Source organism: Balaenoptera musculus, chromosome 9, assembly GCF_009873245.2.
Source record: "Balaenoptera musculus isolate JJ_BM4_2016_0621 chromosome 9, mBalMus1.pri.v3, whole genome shotgun sequence".
Taxonomy (NCBI): Eukaryota; Metazoa; Chordata; class Mammalia; order Artiodactyla; family Balaenopteridae; genus Balaenoptera; species Balaenoptera musculus.
Genome location: NC_045793.1, coordinates 91,051,138 through 91,072,177, shown reverse-complemented (window position 1 = coordinate 91,072,177; position 21,040 = coordinate 91,051,138). Strand labels below are relative to the sequence as shown.

Here is a 21,040-nt window from a genome sequence, read left to right as displayed (position 1 = left end):
ATCCTAGGTCTCAGGACCCACGTGCGGGATGCAGGTCAGACATGGCCCTGCTGCCCAGAGCTGCCTCTGGGAAGGGAGAGACAAGCGGCAGGTGGTGCCGAGAACTGCCTGCTGTGACGGATGCTCCGAAGGCAACACGCGGCGCGCTGTGGCCAGGATAACACGAGGGGCCTCGTCTAGAAGACGGCTCTGAGGGATGACATTTGAGCAGAGCGCAGTGAAGGGCGTTCCAGGGAGGAGGCCCGGACTGGGGGCAGGTGCAGAGGAAGGCCGCCCTGACCCAGTGAGAGAAGGAAGGCTGGTGCCCTGGGGAGAGGCTAGAGGGGGCAGGGGCTTGTAGGGCGAGCTTAGGTGTTCAGATATGATTCAAAATGAGATGACAAGCCACTAAATGGTTTAAAGTAAGGGAGTAACATTGTGTCTGCTGCTTAAGTTCAGTTTTTAACCAAATTCTGATTCATTTGGTCTTTAAGGTGATAGTGGTTGAAATGGGATTAGAAGTCAGATCCAAACTCAAATTCAGAGTTTTTCCAATTATGATGTCCCCTCTTCATTCCTTTCCTAATCAAAACGACAACTGAGAAGTACAGAGTTTGAAACATTTAAAGCTACAATGATACCATTGATGAAAGAGCTTATTTAGGTAAAAGACCAAATATTTACAGAATGAAGGAAAACCACTAAAATGTTGACAGTGTTATTTTTGGAAGGTGGGATAGTGGGTATTTTATATCCTGATATTTTTAATACTTTGCTGGCTTTGTTTTTTAAGGAAACATTTGCTACTTTTAAAATTGAGGGGAAAAAAAACCCCCACGTTCTTACATAAAAGTAAATGAGAAGCCACATTTCATTTGCCAGTGATATCAATGTATTTGCATGTATGTTCTATAATCGTTCAGGGACATTTCAAATAAAGTGGTTCTAAAATACAGTACCAGTGGGAAAACCACTGTTTAATGTCTTCTCTCTTTAGTAAGGGAGAGATTTTTTTTTCTATAGAGAATTGATTTATCAAAATCATCATCATTGCGATATATCTGTTTAGCACCCTGTGTGTAGGATGCTGCTCCAAGGGCAGACAGATAATCTTGGGTTCCAATAGTAGGCTTTGGTTTTGTGAGTTTTTGTCTTATTATGGCTTGTTTGTGAACTCCGCCCTCTTTAGAAATAGCTCATGAATCTGGTCCTAGGCTAAACGAGCTGTCTTGGAAAGAAGAGGGAGGTGGGACAGAGTCACACTTTCCTCTTTCAGTTCCCCTGACTCCGTCCTCTTGCCACGAGCTGGGTAGGTTTTTAAGTCTTTGTGGAGAAGGCTGCCCTCATGCTCAACAAAAAGTGGGCCAGCTCTTCTCCACCCTTCCCAACAGGTGATTCAAACGTGTTGCGTGCATTCATGAACCTGATCAATGCAAAATCAGCGATTTGCTGGAAACGAGGATTACCTTTCATTCAAAATGTAAATATATACAGCATCTTCCAGCCTACCTAGAAATGGCAGCTTTGTTATACAAGATCCTGGGAGGCTATTTAGAGAGTTGAGAGACGTGCTCCCTGACCTTGAAGGACTTCATCTCAATAAGAGAGCACAAGACGAAGAAATAGAATATCTTCTGGAAGGCTTAGTAGTATGTAAAAAAAAAAAAACAAAAAACTCTCAGCAGGTCTGAGTCAAAAGATGAAAAAACTCGCTGCTCATCTTTGTCAAGCTGGAAACTTTAGAAATTCTGCAGATGTAGCACTGTACACATATATGTATATGTGTTCAGCCTTTTTCCTGATGTGACTGAGGAGGGTGGGAAAGGCTGGGAGACGAGCAGATAAGGGGGCAGGTGGGGGAGAAAGAGCCTGAACCCCTCACTTGCTCTTCAACGGGAACAATGCTACTTCGTTGTGTTTTATGTATTACAGATCTGCTTGAGATCTCATTTCATAGAGGGCTTCTCAGCCTAAAAGTTTTCAAAGTTCGAGGACCCCCTGTGATGGATATGACAATGGCGGCTCTGTTGATTGAGTTCCTGCTGTGGACTAGGCACTAGGCCAAGCTTTCTACATATTTCACATAAATAATCCCTAAAAAAAACCCCACATGAGGTGGGCCTTAGAATTCCCACTGCACAGATGAGGAAACCAAGGTTCTGAAAGGATAAGCAATTTGCATCACATCCATAGTGATTAAGCAGCAGAGCCAGGATTCAAGCTCAAGTTGATCTGCTCCAAAGCCCATCCTTTCAACTACAATGCCAGGCTGATCTGTGTTTAAGGCTAAAGTGCATACATTCAATCAAAGAGTATGCCAACACTGCAAAACATAGACGTATATAAGTACAATAAAATTTACCAAGGTGTGTTTTTGGCAGTACACATGCTGCCTAGATGTTGCTTTAATGAAAGAGGTTCTAAATGCTCAAGAAACAAGCTTTGGTCACAAAAAGGATGGAGACATGCTCCCAGACGGAGAGGACAGACTCCCTGCAAAGAGTTGTTGCTTTGGGTGGAAGCTGCCCAGATGGGGAGGCAACCTCTGGGGGGCCTCTCCGAACCCCAATCTTTTCATTAAAGAATATTTTGAAACTTAAAACGACAACAAAAAAGACTACAGGAGAAGTACTGCTGGGGTTTTAGGGGTGACACGGGTATTATAGGGTCTATGGGAATGTTGTCAACAGCAGGACAGATGGGCAGTCATTCTGGAGAAAACCACTGGCCAAAAAGACCTCGTGTCTGCCTGAGTGTTCAAATGGCACTATTGCTGCTGTGTTTGTTCAAAGGAGATGAACCCCACCTCCAAGAGAGGAGAATTTAGTATTTCCCGCCTCCCCTTTAAATGGTAACTCTTCCAGGTTTGTGTGTGTGTGTGTGTGTGTGTGTGTGTGTGTGTGTAACCATTTTTCTCTTCCAGGAAATTGTCGCAATATGTGACTTTTAACCTTAAAGAAAAACAGGACTGAAATGTGTCAAATCCCTGGAAATAGTCTGAAACCCAGTTGAGTTTACGCAGAAAAACACACTAAAAATCCTAAGACCATCTGGCCACAGAGATCTCAGTTTCTCTGACAACCACCCCTGGAGCTGTGGGAGGGGAAGTCTGGTAACCACCACATCGAAAATCAGCCAGGAGAACAAACAAGCACAGAAAGGTTTCAAAACAATACATCCCAGTTCCTGTTCCACTGAACGTCAAGGCCCATGTCATCTCTCAAGGTCAACATGGTCCTCAAGTAGACACTCAGGAGGAAGAGTCAGTCCTGAAATGCTGGTACAAATCAAACCATGTTTCGGAGGCGCTAAGGGAGGGGGCTATTTAAAGGGAGCCTGAGACAAATGTGCACATAAAGTAATCACTTGTTGCCTCTACTGATCTGTTTTGTGTTTGTATGGCTCTAAAATAGGTATACTGCAGTAGCAATGACGACTTTTCTGAGTTATGTTCATTCACAGTTATTAAATTTGCAAGAGTGAACATTTTACTCCTTGGGTATTTGAAATACCATTTGATAGTCAAAAGTGAATGTAGACCAGGAAGGAATAGAAAGGGAAAGCCGAACGTGGACACCCCCCCAGGGAGCTGGGAGACCCATGGAGGGGCCGGTAGACAGGTGAAGTGGGACAAGCCGGAGCTCTCAGGACAACCTGTAGTTGAGCTGACAAGGTTTCAAATGAGAGAAGGGACCCTCCTTTACAAAAAGAGACAAGCAAGAATTTCCTGTGCTAGTAACTGATAAAAACACACCTGTAGCAAAAATCAAGAGAAGCTCACCATCATTGGCGAGTCCTGAAAAATACATGTAAAATTTGCATCTTCTAGGCAACGTCTTGATTAGGTAAATATTCAAAGGCTAAACCTGCCTGCCAGGTGCTCTTCCTTAAAGCCCTGTCTTCAGGGCAGTGTCATCCTGCTGTTCTGTGTTCTCCAGTCTCACTGATTATGGAATGCTTGTATTTGCTGTCTGGTTTTAGGAGAGGGGCTTACTGAGAAGCATCATTTTGCACTTGGGGAAGGAACAGAGGCGACTGGGGGGAGGGGGTGGGTCACACCAGAAGCGGGTGGGCAGAGGCGAGAGGAGCATCAAAGCGAAGTGACAGGTGAGGGCTGCAGGCACCATCTGGTTGATGTTCCCAGCAGGTGGTCGAGAGGGAGGCCAATTACCTGAAATTTCTGGAAGTGTAGACTTGTCTTCTTTCCAGAAGTCCCCATCACAAACAGGAAGTCTGGAGTTAGCACAAATGGCACTCTCTCTTTATTAATGCCCAGGAAACTTTTGTAATTCCCAAGAATGTGCCCAAAGTCAATATGAAACAGATTTCCTTAAGAGAAGAAAATGTCTGACGTCATTATACTGGCATCAGCACTTGCAAACAACACCCTGGTTTGTTCATTTCTTGAAATATTTTGAAGTTGCCTGAAAATGAGCTATCTTGGGTGAGAGAGCTATTTTTACTCTCTGCTTGTGATGTATTTTGTCTTAGCAGGTGTGTGTAGTAGTAGCCACAAAGCACTCTTTGAAACAAGCGTAGTTTTGATATCCTTCTGGTGTTCTTTCAATGACAGCCAAATGCCATTAAAAAAATTCTTGTCTCAGAATTATTCTTACAAATATAAATCAAAACTCTCTGGCTTATATGTCATCATTATGCCCAGGACTCTCTTATGCGCTTTATGTAACTCAGGAGAGACTGTTTCACTCTGTTTGGGGGAGGCGCAGTCACCTTTTATTTTTGAGTAGCAGGCTAGAAAGAAATCATTTTGCATCTCCTTTGGGTCAATTTCACCATCAGCACCGCAATTCCCTTCCTCTCTTCTCATTTACAGAGCTCTCTATCATATGAATGATCCATAAATGCATTATCTCTTGATTCCCACAGAGAGTTAGCGATTTACCTCGATATGGTGTTTTTTCCAGACTCTACTCTTAAATTGGTCCAGACTTCTTAGAGGAAAATGTCACGGTATGCAGCCAATACTGACCACTGTCAGAGAGGACAGTGACCCAGCGAGGAGCAGTAGGTGAGGAAGGGATGGCATTTCAGATTGAAGGGTATCGAAAAAAGGTGACTCTTTTTGTTGCTTCTCTGCACCATCTGACACTGTTGATCACGCCCACCTTCCTAGCTTTCTAGCTCCCGTCTGGCTTGCCCTTCTTAATTCTCCTTTGCTGCATCTTCTTCTGTTACTCACTCCTGGGTCCTCTGTAGGGTGATCACAGCCTCTGTGTCCCTACACAATAATGACCTCTAGATCTTTGCTCCAACCTTGAGCTCCATGTAACAATTACTCTGTGCTGGGGAAGGGAGGGGTGGGGGGGTTAGTGTTTAATGGGTCCAGAGGTCCCATCGGGGAAGATGAAAAAGTTCTGAAGATGGATGGTGGTGATGGTTGTACAACAATGTGAGTGCAGTTAATGCCACTAGAGTACACACTTAAAACTGGTTAAAATGGTAAATTTTATATTATGCATATTTTACCACAATCAAAAAACATTACTCTATAAAAAATAAACTCACCTGTCTCTGAGATCATAATATTGTCATTGTGTCTGTCACCTATTCCAAGGACAAAGGTTGCCACACAGTAGCCAGCACAGGAATAAACGAATCTCTCCACCGCTGCCTGAAACTAGTTAAAATGCAACCAAATATTAGTTGTGTCCTAACTACAAAGAGCAGCGTGAATCTATTACAAAGGACTCCCAAAAAGACACTGTTCTGGGAATCATTTTCAGAGAGCAAGTTAGTGGTACCTGACATCATTAATGTTCTATCTATTAGGAGCCAACTTCCTCATTGCTCTACTTACATTTTAGGTGAAGATACAATGAATCACAGTAGCATGAGGAGGAAACAACAGTCAAAGGACAACAGTAATTTAATCAAAGGGTTCACTGCCTTTCCATGCATCATTTGCCAACGCCAGTACAGAACCTGTAATGATTCCTCCTTCGTTGGTGAACATATGTTTTGCTTGTGACCACTTAAAAGTACACACGGGTTCACAAATCCACATTTTAACAGACTAATAAATGCTACTAATTATATTTCCTCCCCGAAAGACTGCTACCCACGCAAGTGAGAAGTGCTAATCCTCTACAACAGCATTTTAACCAGCAGCTGAACAGCTTGTGAAGGACTCAGCGGATGCACTTCCGAGGAATGGAAGTGACATTTTGAGCATCCATAATTTACCATTTAGATTAGGGTGCAGTGGTAAATTATAAATTACTTTTTAGGGTCTGTAGTGTTTCCAGGTAGTAAAGAGTTTATCTGTGGTAACTAAGTTTTTCTGCTGAACGACAGAAATAGATGGTCATAAAAAATGCTAACAAGTTATTTCCCAGAACCAAATTTTATGCAAAGCAGGCCTGATAATCAAAGGAGAAGCAAATGCTCAGCGAGGTCTGAGTGAGCACCTCTGTTTTGCACAGATCTGCTGTGTCACCAGGGGAAAGCGCTTAAGCCCCCAGGAGCTCAGGAGGAAGGTGCTTCACCAGTGAGTCAGGAGACCTGGCACTGGTAGACCCCTTAAAAACATGTCATTATTCTGCTGTATCATGATAACTTGTCAAGAGCCTTCAGACTGGGGAGAAACAGGAGCCCACCTTTTCTTCAATAGGGCATTTTTCTTTGAGCCAGTGATTCAGGACTTCATCTTTAAAGGCGCCCGTGTTGCCCACTGTGCTTTGCTGAATTTTGGCGATCGTCGTGGCGTCTTTCACGATCTCGATCATTCCTGCAGGAAGATGCACAGAGTCTGATGTGAACTGGGGCTGAGTGCCTGACCCAGAGGAGGAATGGCTGTGTCTTTGTTGAGTGGAGGGCAGAGAGCTTTCTTAACCACAGGGTTATTTTCCAGGTTCGTGCTGGTGGTTTTCTTAGGAGGAAGAGAAAGAAAAGGAGGCAGATAGGGAAGTTGTGTGGGACCTGTTTTCACTATCCGTGAATGAAAAGAGGAAAGGGTTGCTTTTGAATAAGCAAAAGCATTAATGTGCCAAACACATCCTTCTTCCCTTGGCAACCTTTGCCTTTTCCTTTTTTAAATTCCAGGGTCAAATGGGAATGATGTTCTCTACTTCTCAAATTGGAAACTTGGCTAAAAATCTGTTTGATTGAAATTAAAATGTGAAATGTCTGTAAAAGCACCTAAGAGGAGAGTATGTAATAGCTTTGATAATGTAAAGTCTGGGACTGTGAAACCAGTGACAGATCTTTCCATCTACTTTTAAATGTTATTTGTGAGAGAGAAGTTTACTGTGCAATGAAACGAGTGAAAGTTTAGTGGTGGAGAAGTAAAGAGGAAGGAACAAGTTCTCACTAAAATCATTTCCATGTACAGTCAGTCACAAGGAGTTGAATCATGCATTCATATATTTTCAACATGTCCGTATTAAACTGAGTCACATGCACCAGCCTTGGAACATCTTCCTTTTTATATGGATTATGATTGTAAATTTTCTGTTATTAAATGCCTACACTGAAGGGATGATGGCCGCTTGGCATGTGGGATCTTAGTTCCTCGACCAGGGATCGAACCTGTGCCCCCTGCAGTGGAAGTGCAGAGTCTTAACCACTGGACTGCCAGGGAAGTCCCATGGGATGGCAGTCTTTTAAAATGAGCTAAGCAGTATATTCATCTTCTGAGGTCCCCACGTACCTATTTTGTCGCCAGTTGAAATGCAACCATATGGCAGGAGGCACAGATCCAAAGATTCAGTCTCCCAAATGGACTCCATGATTCGTAGAATCTGGGCATCAAAACACAAAAACGTTTCCATTATAAATATGTATTATTCTTCTCTGTTAAAAACAACAACAGTCTTCTCTGGTAACACAAAATATTGAAGTGAACATAAAATATTGTAAGTAACAAATGTACTTTTATTTATCAACCTGGTACTCTAATGTTTCCCTTCCTTGGGAGCCTGTTAATTTTGGTCCCTGAGAGGCACCTTGGGGAAGAGAATAGTTGGATTTCTCTGGGGGTAGGTTTTAGCCATGATTTATCTATTATTCAAATGTTCCTAGTTACGTGTATTTTACCACAATAGAAAAAGTTCCACTCTAACATCTTTACACATTTTTATCCATAAGGCACTCTTGGGCTACAACCAAGGCAACAATAACAACGATGATAATGATAGCTGACATTCACCGAGGACTGTTTTATGTTGATCCTTTTTTATTAACCCCCTAGTGTGGGTATGATTACTGTTCCCATTCTTTTTCAGATTCTTTTCCATTATAGGTTATTACAAGATATTGAGTAGAATTCCCTGTGCTGTACAGTAGGTCCTTGTTGTTAATCTATTTTATATATATAGTAGTGTGTATCTGTTAATTGCAAACTCCTCATTTATCCCCTGTACCCTTTCCCCTTTGGTAACCATAAGTTTGTTCTCTATGTCTGTGAGTCTATTTCTGTTTTGTAAATAAGTTCATTTGTATCATACTTTAGATTCCATGGTTTGCCTATTTTAAATAAATCACATGAAATATTAGAAATTATGTTACTTCTACAGTATTGAACTAGGGTATAGAGAATATTACTTTACAAATCTGCAAAGCTAAAGTCTATGTTAGATAATATGAAAATGATCAACATTGATACCTTCACCATCCATCTTCTGTTCTAGTAATCTGTTCACCCTTGTTACGTAACTGCATGAATTCTTCAATCACCTACCTGTTCATCTTCTCCCTCCTTCCTATCACATCATTCACTTCAGTTTGTGTATGTGGATGTGTACCAAAGGTGATGTATCTAAGGAGAGCATCTGAGAGTGTCTGGCTATGTCTATGGATATGAATAAAGTGGATACTTGGGGGTAAATAGGTTTCTATTCCATGTTACCACACTAGGAATGTGGTGTATAAGAAAGAGGTTAGGGGAGGGAAGTGTATCTGGCTATTTGGGAATGCTGGGTATGCATCTCCTCAGGAATGGACAGAACTGTGAGACTCACTAGATTTCGTATCTAATGGTCCACGGCTATATTCCCCAATGAAAACTCTATTATGTCATCTTTGATCACTGTTCATCATACAAAATAGGAGAATGGAACAGGGTCAGTAGAAGGCATTTCTTTAGATCTAGTACAGAATTCTCGTTTCAGATAACTGAAAAAAATTCCTTAACAGCAGCACACCTGTAAAATCAGCATGTCCTGGCGCAGATCGTCGCCGTGTTTAAAGATAATTCCAATTGTTTCATTTGACAGAGCTGTAGGGTCGGCACATTTAAACTCAAGCCACAGGGGCTTTTTCTTGGAGGCCATCACTTTACATTTTTCAATCTGTAAGAAAACAGCCACATGTTTCCCACACACAATTGAAGACACATTGTGGAGGCGCACACCCTCTTGCAAAGCATCTCTGTAAACACCTAGGGCAAAGTCCCGGTTGGAAAAGGATTTTCAATGATTCGGGTAAAAATGCAGAAGGCTTTTTCACCAAATCCAAAAATGCTAGTGAGAGCAAGTTACAACACTTAAACCAGTGGTTTTCAAAGTGTGTTGCAAGGAACCCCAAGCATCTGTGGAGGTGCCTAAGAGGTGTGGCATATCCCATCCTCTGTATACCCCCCTCCTGTAGGACTCTTGTGCTTCCATGTCCCCTCTAACAAAGAGCAATTGTGCTGTTATTTGTCTATACATATCTGGCCTCCCTCTAAGAATTAGTTTGAAAAAAAAAGAGTTCTATTGCTACCATAGTGTCTAAAAATGGTTGTCAAAAATCAGATGCAGTCTAATTCCAGGCCAAATGTAACAAGATGAAATTTCACAGCAATAGATGAGACGCTAGCACTCAGGCACAATGCCTGTCCCCTCCCCCAAACCCCCATATGTCAAAATAAATTCAAGGTGGGAGAAAGGTGGCTTAGCAGCCACTCATTCGAAAAGAGAAAATCTTAGGAGTTTTAGCCAAAAGTGAATTCACCAAGGATCAAAAATGTGACGTGGTCTTTAAAAAAAAAACCAAACACAATTTGAAGCTGTATTAATGTATCATTATTCCTACCAATTTCTAACTTCAAAAGGACAGTGGATAGTGTGTGCTTTTGCTAGAGAGCCAGTTTGCTGCTAATTGTATATAAAATTAAACATGGATCAAAGACTTAAATGTGACATTAAAACTATAAAACTTCTAGGAAAAAATATTTGTTGCATTGAATTAGGCAGTGTTTCTCAACTTTGGCACTGCTGACATTTTGGGCTGGATAATTTTTTGTTGCAGCGGGGACACTCCTGTGTATTGTAGGATATTTAGCAGCATTCCTGGTCTCTACCCACTGGATGCTAGTAGCCTTCTCCCAGTTGTAACAATCAAAAATGTCTCCGGACATTACCAAATACCCCTTGGTGGAGGAGGTGGAGGTTCACCCCTGGTTGAGAATCGCTGGATGAAGCAAATATTTCTTAGGACACGAAATTCATGAAGCATAAAAGAAAAAGTGATAAATTGGACTTAATCAGAATTAAAACCTTCTGCTCTTCGAAATACATTACTAAGAAAATGAAAAGGTAAGCCGCAGACTGGGAGAAAATATTTGTAAACTATATACCTGATAAAGGATTTGTATCCAGAGTATATAAATTACTCATAAATAAGAAGAAGGTGGTAACCTAAATTGAAAGTGATGGAAGATATGAATAGAAACTTCTCAAAAGAGATGGAAACTTCTCAAAAGCACATGAAAAGATGCTCAACATCACTAGGGAAATGCAAATAAAAACAACAGTGAAGTACCACTTCATACCCATTTGAATGGCTCAAATTAAGAAGACTGATGATAACAAGTGTTCTCTAGGATGTGGAACAATCAGAGCTCGCATACATTGTGGTGGGAATATAAAATGGCACGGTTGCCATTATAAAATGGAAAACCAGTTTGGCAGTATCTTATAAACACACACGTCCCATCTGACCCAACTATCTCACAGTTAAATATTTACTCAAAAGGTGAATGGAAAACAAACTGTGGTATAACCATACAAGGGAATACTACTCAGTCATAAAAAGGGACAGATCACCGAGACACACAGCAACATGGATGGATCTTAAGAGCATTATGCTAAGTAAAAGAATCCATATACAAAAACTACATACTGTGTGATTCCACTTCATGACATTCTAGAAAGGGCAAAATTACACGATAGAAGACAGATCTGTCATCTGGGATGGAGGATGGAAGGAGGAAAGGACTAACTGCAAAGGGACATGAAAGAATTTTTTCTATAAATTTCTATGGAAATATTTTATATCTTGATTGTGGTGATGGTTATATGGTTGTATACGTTTGGCAAAACTCCTTGAACTGTACACTTGCAATGGATACATTTTATTGTATACAAATGGTTTCTCAAGAAAGCTGATTTAAAACACAATGGATGGAAGATTGACTGGTGTTGAGGTTTTTAGTATCTAGCCATTAGGGAAGGGCTTGATGGAAGCCCATCTGGGGACTTTCCAGCTTCCCTGTCTCTCTATAAACGTCAGCTTTTATCCACTAGGCCCAGTAAAGCAGGCAGAGCCATCGTCACGACATAGAGACCATGGAGAGACATCAAGGCGATACCTACCACCAGTGCTCCCGCTTTCAGTCCAGGGTCATACGGAACTCTGAAGCTTTGGGGGAGATTCAAATTCTGCAGGATTTCAAGCTTTTGCTTAAGTTGGGAAATAACTGTAATTGTCAAACGCACACAAGTGTTACGTGAGTTCAAGAAATTACCAATATCATCTCTAACATTTCCCGAGGCCGCAGGTATTGACAACATTCTATATATTTGGTAGGGTGAGGAACAGGAGAAGAGGGGGTAGGTTTCTGTCTTTGAGGAACTAACCATTGAGGGTGGCAGGATAAGTCAGGCTTACTGGGAGCAACATAACCACGTACACACATTACAACAGGGGACAGGAATATCTGAATATATATGGGATACCCAGACAGTCAGAGGGAGAAGGATGCTTTATGGATAATGGTAAGGAATTACTGTAGTTTTCTCTCCAACGCGTGAAGCTTTAAACTGCCATCTGATTTGGGAAACAGGTATCGTAAGACCATGTTAAATGGAATTCGGTTAGGGTTTGGGAAATTCTTTTCAGAAGAGGAAGTTAGGTTGTGTGGAGGCAATATGACAGCCTCAAAATTGTGAAGGCAAAATACATAAATAAAAAATTACTGCCTGGGTACCAGACAGACTGGAGGCTGGTACAAACGTTGCTCTTTCTTTCTTACAATAAAAATAAAAGCAAGATTATTATTACCATTATTATTTTTAGAAGAGACCATTATTGGTTTATTGGAAAAGATTCAAAGGCAAAAATGGCAAATCAAAATATCCAGAAGTTTAAAATACTCTCTGAGTATGTTTGTGAGTGTCCATTATGAGCCATAGTGGTGGATTGAGATATACAAGCGTGAATAAGAGATAATTCCTAGCTTCAAGGCTCATACAGTTTAATAGACCAGAAAGATGTGTTAATGACTTTAATTTAATGTAGTATCAACCAAAACCTATGGGAATACAGATAAAGAGTGATTAATTTTCCTAAAGCAGGGGCTGAGGGACAGGATTTCTTAGGGATAAGAAGACAACATTGGAACACAGAGGAGGTGATATATATGTTTTTATAGGAAGTACATATATATAAACATATATATGTACATATAGCTATATATGGTGTATATGTATACATATATACAAAAAATTTAAAATAACTTCTCAATAATTCATTACTTTAAAAGACTGAGGACTTGAAAATTAGATGCATGTATTGAGAGATGGTGAAGAAAGGATATTTGGAAATAACTAATCTTTTTTGTGTGTGTGCACAGTTGCTCTTAAAAAATACATCTTACATCTGCATAATGCTGTTTTAAGTTTTCAACGAGTTTAACATCTATTATCATACATTCATCATGAAAAAATATATGTAGTTTTAAAAAATATTAACTTGTAAAGGGAGAACTTTAAATTTGCTTACTCCATGAAGACAGAAGATTAAAAAATGTATTCTTGGCCACCTTGAGGAAGGTGCGACTTGCCTTCCAGAAGGAAGAAGGATCACAGGAGCGATGGCATTTGGAGACAAAGGCATTTGGAAAGAGAACCAAGAGAACAGAGCCACTGTACCTTGGGAGCTGACATCATACTTTTCAGCAGAGAGCGATTTAATATCAATGGTGACCTTTTGTAGCATGTCAATTACTTGGACTTGCTGAGTGAAGTCGCGTAGCATGGCCGTGCCACAGCCCCTCAGATAGGCTTCCAGGATCACTGCAAACCTCTGCTGATAGTGTCTGGACTGGGCGATCTCACTTCTCAAGAACCAAAATAAGAAGTGACCAATTCGTTTGTTCTGAGGGTGAAAACAAGAAGGTTGCCACCATTATGACTAATGCTCTAGATCTATCAGCCAATTCTCTGTAACTTTTTAAATGTCACGCTCTTATCAAAATGGAAGTACTTACTCTCAAGCCACGCTTCAGCAGAAATCTGGCAAGGGCACTGTCATGGTATGGTTCAAACTTCACAGCCTAAAGGAAGAACACATTGGCATTTGTGGGATTGCATTCTCCATTGATTAATCGGGAAACAGGAAATGGAGAAAAACTGGTGCTCTGCCTTAGTGGGTTTGTAGGGATAGGGCGACGAGAATCTGAGCAGTCACTTAAGTTCAATCCTTTCTTTTCAAGGACAGTTTGGGCCAGGGTGAACCACTCGCTGAAGGACCAGGATTAGAAGCCAGAACTCTTGACTCACAATCACGTGCTTTTGATGACTTCAGAGATGAAGAGGTGAGGGCTTTTGTTCCCATGAAGGCTTACCTGATTTGTTGGAAAGATAGAAGGGAAAGATGGAGATGGCTATAACACATCTATAAAAGTGGAAGGGAAGAAAGGTTGTTGGAAAGAAAATAGACAGTGGGGATATTGTACATGCAGGGAGAGAAATGTTTGTTAGATGTGAAGATCCTAAAAATCCTATAGCTTCTCTTCTGCTCAAGTTGTGTGGTTGGCCTCTCACTGGCAAGTCACTGTGCTGCCTCCCAGGATCTTACGGCAACTGAATGGTCATTACTCCCTGCCATGATGCAGTGTATACAGGGCTATTTGTCTGAAAATCTCTTGTTTTATCTGGTTCCTCAGGGTCAGCAGTGTTTAGTAGTTTTCACATCGCTTGGCTAATAACAGAGATATTCATATAGGTGGCAGCTCTGTGACTGAGGAAAAAGAACCAATGACAAGTGAAAAATAGGGGCTGGACCAAAAACAGGGCCCAGGTGGGTGGCTGCCCCCCCCCCACACCCCGCCCCCCGCCCCTGCCCGCTGCAGCCTAGCCAATTAAAAATAAAACATAAAAAATAATTAAATTCTGGTGGGTGCATGGATATTTGTTACACCATTCTCTGCTTTTCTGCAAGTCTGCAATAGTTCATAATTTTAAAAGCAGTAAGACTAACAAAAATTGTTTGATTATTAGACATGCACATATAAAATTATAGGCTAGATGTCATGTATAAGCATAAAGAGAGGTTTAAAATTAAATATCTCAGAGTATCTCCTTTATAAATAGATACAGTCTATCCTTTTTTTCCTAAGAAATAAGAGATATTCCCATTCCACTTTATGTTTTAGGGCCTGGGGGCTTTTTGGTATGATTTCCAATCCTTACTCTGGTTTTTCAGTTTGGAAATGATCAGAACAATACTGACTTGATAATATTTCAATTCTCCCCATGCTTTCAAAGATGGGGTGTGCTCTAATTGGTGCCACAGTAGTTGCAGCTAAGATCTTAATTCTGAGACTGTGGTTATTTAACCACCAGTAGTCACTTCAGAAATGTTAAGTTTCTAACCCAAACGTGAGTCTTTTTGACATTCTTCGTGTTTCACTTCTGTAAAGACCATGAAGATCTCAACCAGGAGACCATTTTAATTAGGAATGAATGAGTCATTTGGCCATATCTGCAGTGTCTCAAATAGTTTTACAAATGACTACTCTTCTTCAAATTTAGGACCACAGATTCAATGTTAATATTACTTATTGAGCTCTTTCATTTAAACATTTCCAAGAAGAACACTATTCATTTTCCAACTCTGCAAAGTTTACTTGTGAAAATGACAATGTAAAATAATTCATGATAGCCTTGGGACTTGGAACAGATCTCATGCAAATTTGTTTTATGTTCTTTTTGTTATGGAGAGCTAGAAAACTGAGGATACTTTGATTTTTCTAAAATTTTCATTAGTGTTTATGCGAGCCTCTGAACTCATGGCAGAGAAAAACATCGGTTATATTTGATAGATGAAAGCAAAGGCCAAATATAATGTTTCAAGTATCTGCCTAATGGGAAGGTGAAGATTCAAAGTTGAGAGTATCCAAAATTCGCATCAGAAAACTTCAGAAACTTCCTATAAATATAGATAATGATTAGATAGTTTGGTGTCCACCAGTCAGCCTGGCTAATCCTAACCATCTCAGATCAAACATCACCTACTCAGAACTGTCCCTGGCTTCTTCAATCTAAATCAAGTGTCCCCAGAACCCCTGACTCTTTTCTCATAACACTCTGTAGCTTTTCCCCAAAGTGTCTGTCACAACATGTTACTCAATACCTGCCTGTATGTGTACTCATTTGGTATCAGTCTTCATGCACCACAAGCTACACTAGGGCAGAGTCCAGCCCTGTTTTGATCACTGCTCTACATCCAGCAACCAGAACTGAGGAAGCATTCAGTCTCTGTTGTTGAATTAATGAATGAACACTTCTGCTATCTAAAATAGAATTCCCTTCCAAGTCCTTTCCTTCCTCTTCCTTGTCAAGCAACACAATATAATTTGAGAATGGCTACCGTGAGCAAGAGAACGCTTCCTCCTTTCTTTAACGTCCTAAGGAAACCCTTGATTTAGTCAAGGGTTTAGCAAATGATTTAGCCTCTCTGGACCCCAGGGAAAGGCATGTGAAGAGGAGTGGACACACAGTACCAGACCTGTCTAAAGAGAGGGGCTTTCAAGGTCCCATCCAGATATGAGATGTTACTCTACGAATTGTGACAAATACAATCAGAGAGTATGATGTTTTTCCTCTAGGACACACTATCCTGACACTGCTGGGTTGATGCCAGATATTGGGACTCAGTGAAAAGAGCAGGGGCCAGGAGTCAGACCTCCTGGGTTTGAATTTGTCTTTCAAAGTATGTGACCTTGGGCACATTACTTAGCCTCTCTGTGCCTCAGTTTCCTGATATATAAAATGCAAATATTAACTTGACCTCTGTCATCGTTGTTGGGAGAGTTAAATGTGATAATACACGAAAATCATGTAGATCACCTGGAGCCTTGGCACAAGGGAGCATTCGATAAGTCAAGTCTATCATTGATACAGTAAATGAGAACAAAGTATTCCCACGGGAATGGTTCTCCTAAAAAGCAGAAATATTAATGTCACCAAAATGCTTGTCAACAAGCCCTCAAAGACAGTAAAAAAGTAAATGGAAGAGTTTACTACTTTCTGAGGTAGTTTCATTAGCTCTCCTTTGACTGATCGTGACTCTCTGGACAAGGGGCGTTGGAAGACAGCTGAATGGGGCACCTGTGCATATGCAGATAAATCCCTTGAGGCGAGTGCATCCCCTACCTGGACCAGCTGGAGCAGGTAATGTAGCACGTCATCGTCCTCCAAGCTCTCCAGTTTCTGAACTGCAATGGCTCTTACGTTTTCATCCGAAAAGTTGCAGTCCAGGAGTTGCATTGTTAATCCAACATCCAAAGCACTTTGATCCCAGACCTCCCTTCTGGCTAACAGCTGATATGTTTTGGCCACAATTTCTTGCTGTCCCCATTTCACTGAGCTAAAGAGCTTAGGATACGCTTTGGGATCCTTCAGACTTTCATATCTGAAATGCCAGAGCAGCTCTTTGTCTTCGGCTGTGAGAGGGTTAAGCGGATCAGTGGCTATGATCGCCTCTAGCTGCTTCCGAAGCTGATTGGGCATTTCTGCTCGAACCCGGTCCCCTTCCGGGTCAGGGGTGGGCCGATGCTTAGGCAAGGCTATGGGGTGACAGTAATTGTCCAGAAGGATGGAGATGGACATTGAGTTCTCCTTGTCCGGGTTGGTGGCCGACGTGAGCTTGTCGGCATTGAAGCTGCCTTGGTCTTCCGCCTTCCCGGATAGCTGCCACATGTGGAGCACGTACTCCCCGTGGCGCAGGAGGAACCGGTGGTCTATCAGCAGCAGGTTCACGTAATACAGAAGCTGAGCTTTGCCTCTGGACTCGGGAGCGGGAGCCTCCGCAGAGGCCTTACCGGACAGAGCTGGAGCTTTGCCGCAGTAGATCTGGAGGTTCAGCAGAGCCCCTTTGGGCAAGTCTTTGATCTTGATGCTGAACTCAAGCCACACATTCCAGAGCACCTCCTCCGTGAAGGGTTTGGGGCTGGTTCTCCTTTGGCAAAGGACTTGCTGCCCATACTGGATGTTTGCCTCCACAAAAACCGTGAGGTCCGCGTTCCGGGGCAGGACGGGGATATCGATGCCTCTGATTTTTACCCTGAACTTGCGGTCACAGTCCCACAGGGACACGGTGAACACGCTCTCGTGGTCCTTCCCGTGGATGGTCAGCTGCTCATGGTAGCCGGTGACCCCCGTGCAGTCGTCCACCAGCGGCCACTCTTCCTTCCTCACCTCGTCCAGGGCTGGGTCCGGCGGAGCGTCAAGCACCAGGTGAATCTCTTCCCCATTCTTGAGGCACTGCCTCACCCACTGGAAGTTTTTGATGGGCGTCTCACCCACCAGGTACTCATCCCGGCCACAGACGCGCAGCACAAAGTCCCGTTCGTTCTGGCTTTCAGGGATATCCATCAGGGACTTCTTCTTGGCCATCTTGGTAAAGAAGCTCTGGAGGATGGTGCCCGGGGTGTCATCGGCCGAGACCTTGATGGTCTGGCTGGTGGTGCTGCGATGAATGACAATGAAGATGTAGTTGTTGGTGATCTTCTTCAGCAGGTACTCGGGGAGGGGCTTGGACGTCACCCAGGGGTGCATGGCGTAGAGCTTGGGGTCGCGGCCGGCCACCTCGGCCATGCGCGGGGTCACCAGGCGGCGGCGCGTGAACTCCAGCTCGTCGTCGTGCACGTTGCTGACGTCGGTGACGTCGTAGCCAATGAGGGCCGTGAGCTGGCGCTGGAAGGCCAGCGTCTCCTCGGAGGGCGCGAGCCTCTGCACCACGTGGATCTGCCCGGGGCTCCGGTGCAGCACTTTCCAGTAGCGCAGGCAGTCCAGGGTCTGCACCACCTGGTACTTGTCGTAGATCTCGTACCACTGCCCCTTCTTCTGGTAGAGCAGGAGGAAGTGGTCGGGGCTGAGCCGGTGGTAGAAGTCGGCGGCCACGCTGGTCTCCAGCGCACGCAGCCACACCTGGGCCTTCATCTGCTCCACGTTGCCGTGGCCAGCCACGTGCAGCAGCGCCGTTTCGGGGGTCTTGGTGTTGCGCTGGCTGGTGGGCAGCACAAACTCAATGGGGATGAGCTCCATGGAGGACAGGCTGGCCGCCGCGCTGCGCGGCTTCATCCTCCGGCGCCTGCGGCGGTTGTCCTCTCTCAGCACCACGTGCTGTTCATGGCTCTCCAGCTCCATGCCCTCTGCGACCTGGGAGCGGAGAAACAGAGGGCTCGGTCACAGGGCAGGCACTTGCCCTTAATGGTTTCCCGCGAGCTGGCAGAAGGAGAAGGTGTAGACAAATGACAAGGACGTGCGCGCGAGGATACCGGGGCTTTGGAGTCGGGGCCCAGGAATCCTGGCCCCCGCCACTTAGAATCTGGGGCATGAGCCCTTTAAATAATCTCTGAGCCTGTTTCCTATCTGTCAAATGGGGTTAGCAATACCTCAGAGGGGTAAGTAAGGTGAGAGTTAAATAAGGTAATATACTTGTTGAGTATGGGCCATGGGTAGATGGGGATTCATTAATCATTCTCTCTGCTTTCATTTTGTTTGAAAATTGAATTTTAAAAGAGAGAGGTAAAGCACTGATCTAGCACTGTGTCTGACCTACTGCAGTAGTTCTAAGTGGTAACTGTTGTTAAGCATACTGAAGCGCATGCATGAATCAAATTATCCAGTTAAAGGATCATGTCCTGGTTTATAAGGTGCAATGTGAGGTGCTGAAAAACCCCCTCTGAAAATAGGCCTTTGACTTATTTCCTCTTCGTTTAGTCTCATTTGTCTCCTGGGGGACCCAGACACCTTACCCAACTGGCCTCACGGTCCCTTTTCAAACTTTCTGGATCAGGTATCTGCTCCCTAGTCAACTTCCTGTTTTTGTTTTCTTTTCATTTTTTTTCTTTCTTGTTAGGAGAGGTAGTCATTTCATTGATAAAACTCAGAAAGATCAGAATTGGTGAAGTTGCACTCAAGAGTATTTGCAGATATTTAAAACTGAATCATGAAATGTGTAAGTATAGTGGCTGTCATTACTCTGTTAGGGCAGTATCTTAGGGGAATCCCCAGGGCTGTACTCTCCAAATATGAACATTCAGGTAATTTTAACTTTGTACCAACTCATCCCATCTGCCTCTGGACAAGCCACAGGATGGAAGGAAGGACCTGCTTTTGGGCCCCAATCGATTATTTAACTTCTTTTTGCTCTAATATTTTCATATCTATAACGAGAATTCACCAATTTGTTCTCAACAATTTATCCACTCTACCTTCACAAAGCATTTAAGTATAAATGTGGCTTATTGCAGTAAGAAACTCCTCAAATAATGACTGAAATGCTAAACATCTTAAAATTGAAATATGAATAAGGTATTTTGACTTTACTATTTAGTATCCTTTAATATTTTGTAAGATGTTCTAAATAAGAATCAACTAGTGAAACAAAAATTAATGTTTCAGAAAATATTATTTACTTCTTAAAGGACTAATGTTAGTGACACTCATAAGTACTTATTTCCTTAAGAAATAGTGGAGCATTTGACACATACCAGAAAGGAGAGTTTGATTAAAGGGTAAGAAAGGCAGGTTTCATTAGATCCAAACTTCTGTACTCGACTTAAACTTACTTTTAAATTCAGCAGTCCCTCTCTTAAAATATTACGAAGTTACACTTAGTAAATACATGAAATCAACTGTCCCAAAGGACTGTCTCTTACAGCTTAAGACCTTCACTATTTGCTCCTTTGCTACTTTACAGAATAACAAAGAAGAGAACTGTAAGTTATGTGAATATTGGCACTAACTTGAAATAAAATAGGTCCAAATTTAGGCAACATGCAAATACACAACAATCACTTCTGCCTCCACGACATCAAATAGACTTACAAGATACGAGGTGCAGAAGAAAACTGGCTGACTCAATACTCACTGCTTTCCTTCATGGTTGAGGCTGTGAAGCTTTCTCCTTTTACGAGAAGATGTTAGAAACACCGTTCAGTACACTAATCGCGAAGAGTGCACTTGTAAGAACGTGAAGGCTGCTGACACAGCCCCCCGTGCCCTCCCTCTTCCTCCCCAACAAAAACAAAAAAGGACTGATGCACCTGCAAAGCTATTGCCGGAACCTTGTGGATATCCACACACACGGGTTGGACTAGACAATGAAACAGACATTCAGTGGCAGTATCATCAGATGAGCGACAACAGTTCCACATAAAAATCTCCTGGCTGAGAAGGAAGTGTCACTATTCTGAGTCAGACCCAACAAAGGGCAAAAAATAGAAGGAAGCAATACCTGATAAAGCAGCGGAGGTGATGATGTTGAAGGATCATTTGTTTAATTTCTGAAAACAAAACAAATTCAAACCTACCCAGTGTGCTTCTAAACTCTTCCGCTTTTCTGGGTCTCCCTTCATATCCAGATGCAGAGGAAGTGTTGCAGTTACCAGGAAGGAAGTTTTAACCAAGTTGATTATACGTGTGATTGCTCATTTAAAAAGTGTCAGAAATGCATTTCCTGTTAAAGCACACACAGAGAGCCCAGCACGAATGTGAGCTAAGTTGACTATATATTTTTTACTCTTCGAACTAATTTTGTAAAAAGTGTG

The 21,040-nt window shown here is 42.5% G+C and overlaps 1 protein-coding gene across 1 annotated transcript in view; it reads right to left on the bottom strand.

Annotated features, from left to right (window-relative positions):
* Positions 1–20,804, bottom strand: part of PIK3CG (phosphatidylinositol-4,5-bisphosphate 3-kinase catalytic subunit gamma) — a 30,600-nt gene extending 9,796 nt beyond the window's left edge. The window contains exons 1-10 of the mRNA XM_036863674.1: positions 20,728–20,804; positions 16,638–18,644; positions 13,469–13,534; positions 13,131–13,356; positions 11,574–11,677; positions 9,141–9,287; positions 7,649–7,739; positions 6,597–6,727; positions 5,506–5,617; positions 4,151–4,308 (exon numbers count right to left, since the gene is read on the bottom strand). Coding sequence (XP_036719569.1) covers positions 4,151–4,308; positions 5,506–5,617; positions 6,597–6,727; positions 7,649–7,739; positions 9,141–9,287; positions 11,574–11,677; positions 13,131–13,356; positions 13,469–13,534; positions 16,638–18,632 — 3,030 coding nt within the window. The 5' untranslated portion in view covers positions 18,633–18,644; positions 20,728–20,804. The remainder of the gene's footprint in view (positions 1–4,150; positions 4,309–5,505; positions 5,618–6,596; positions 6,728–7,648; positions 7,740–9,140; positions 9,288–11,573; positions 11,678–13,130; positions 13,357–13,468; positions 13,535–16,637; positions 18,645–20,727) is intronic.
* Positions 20,805–21,040: the final 236 nt, after the last annotated feature.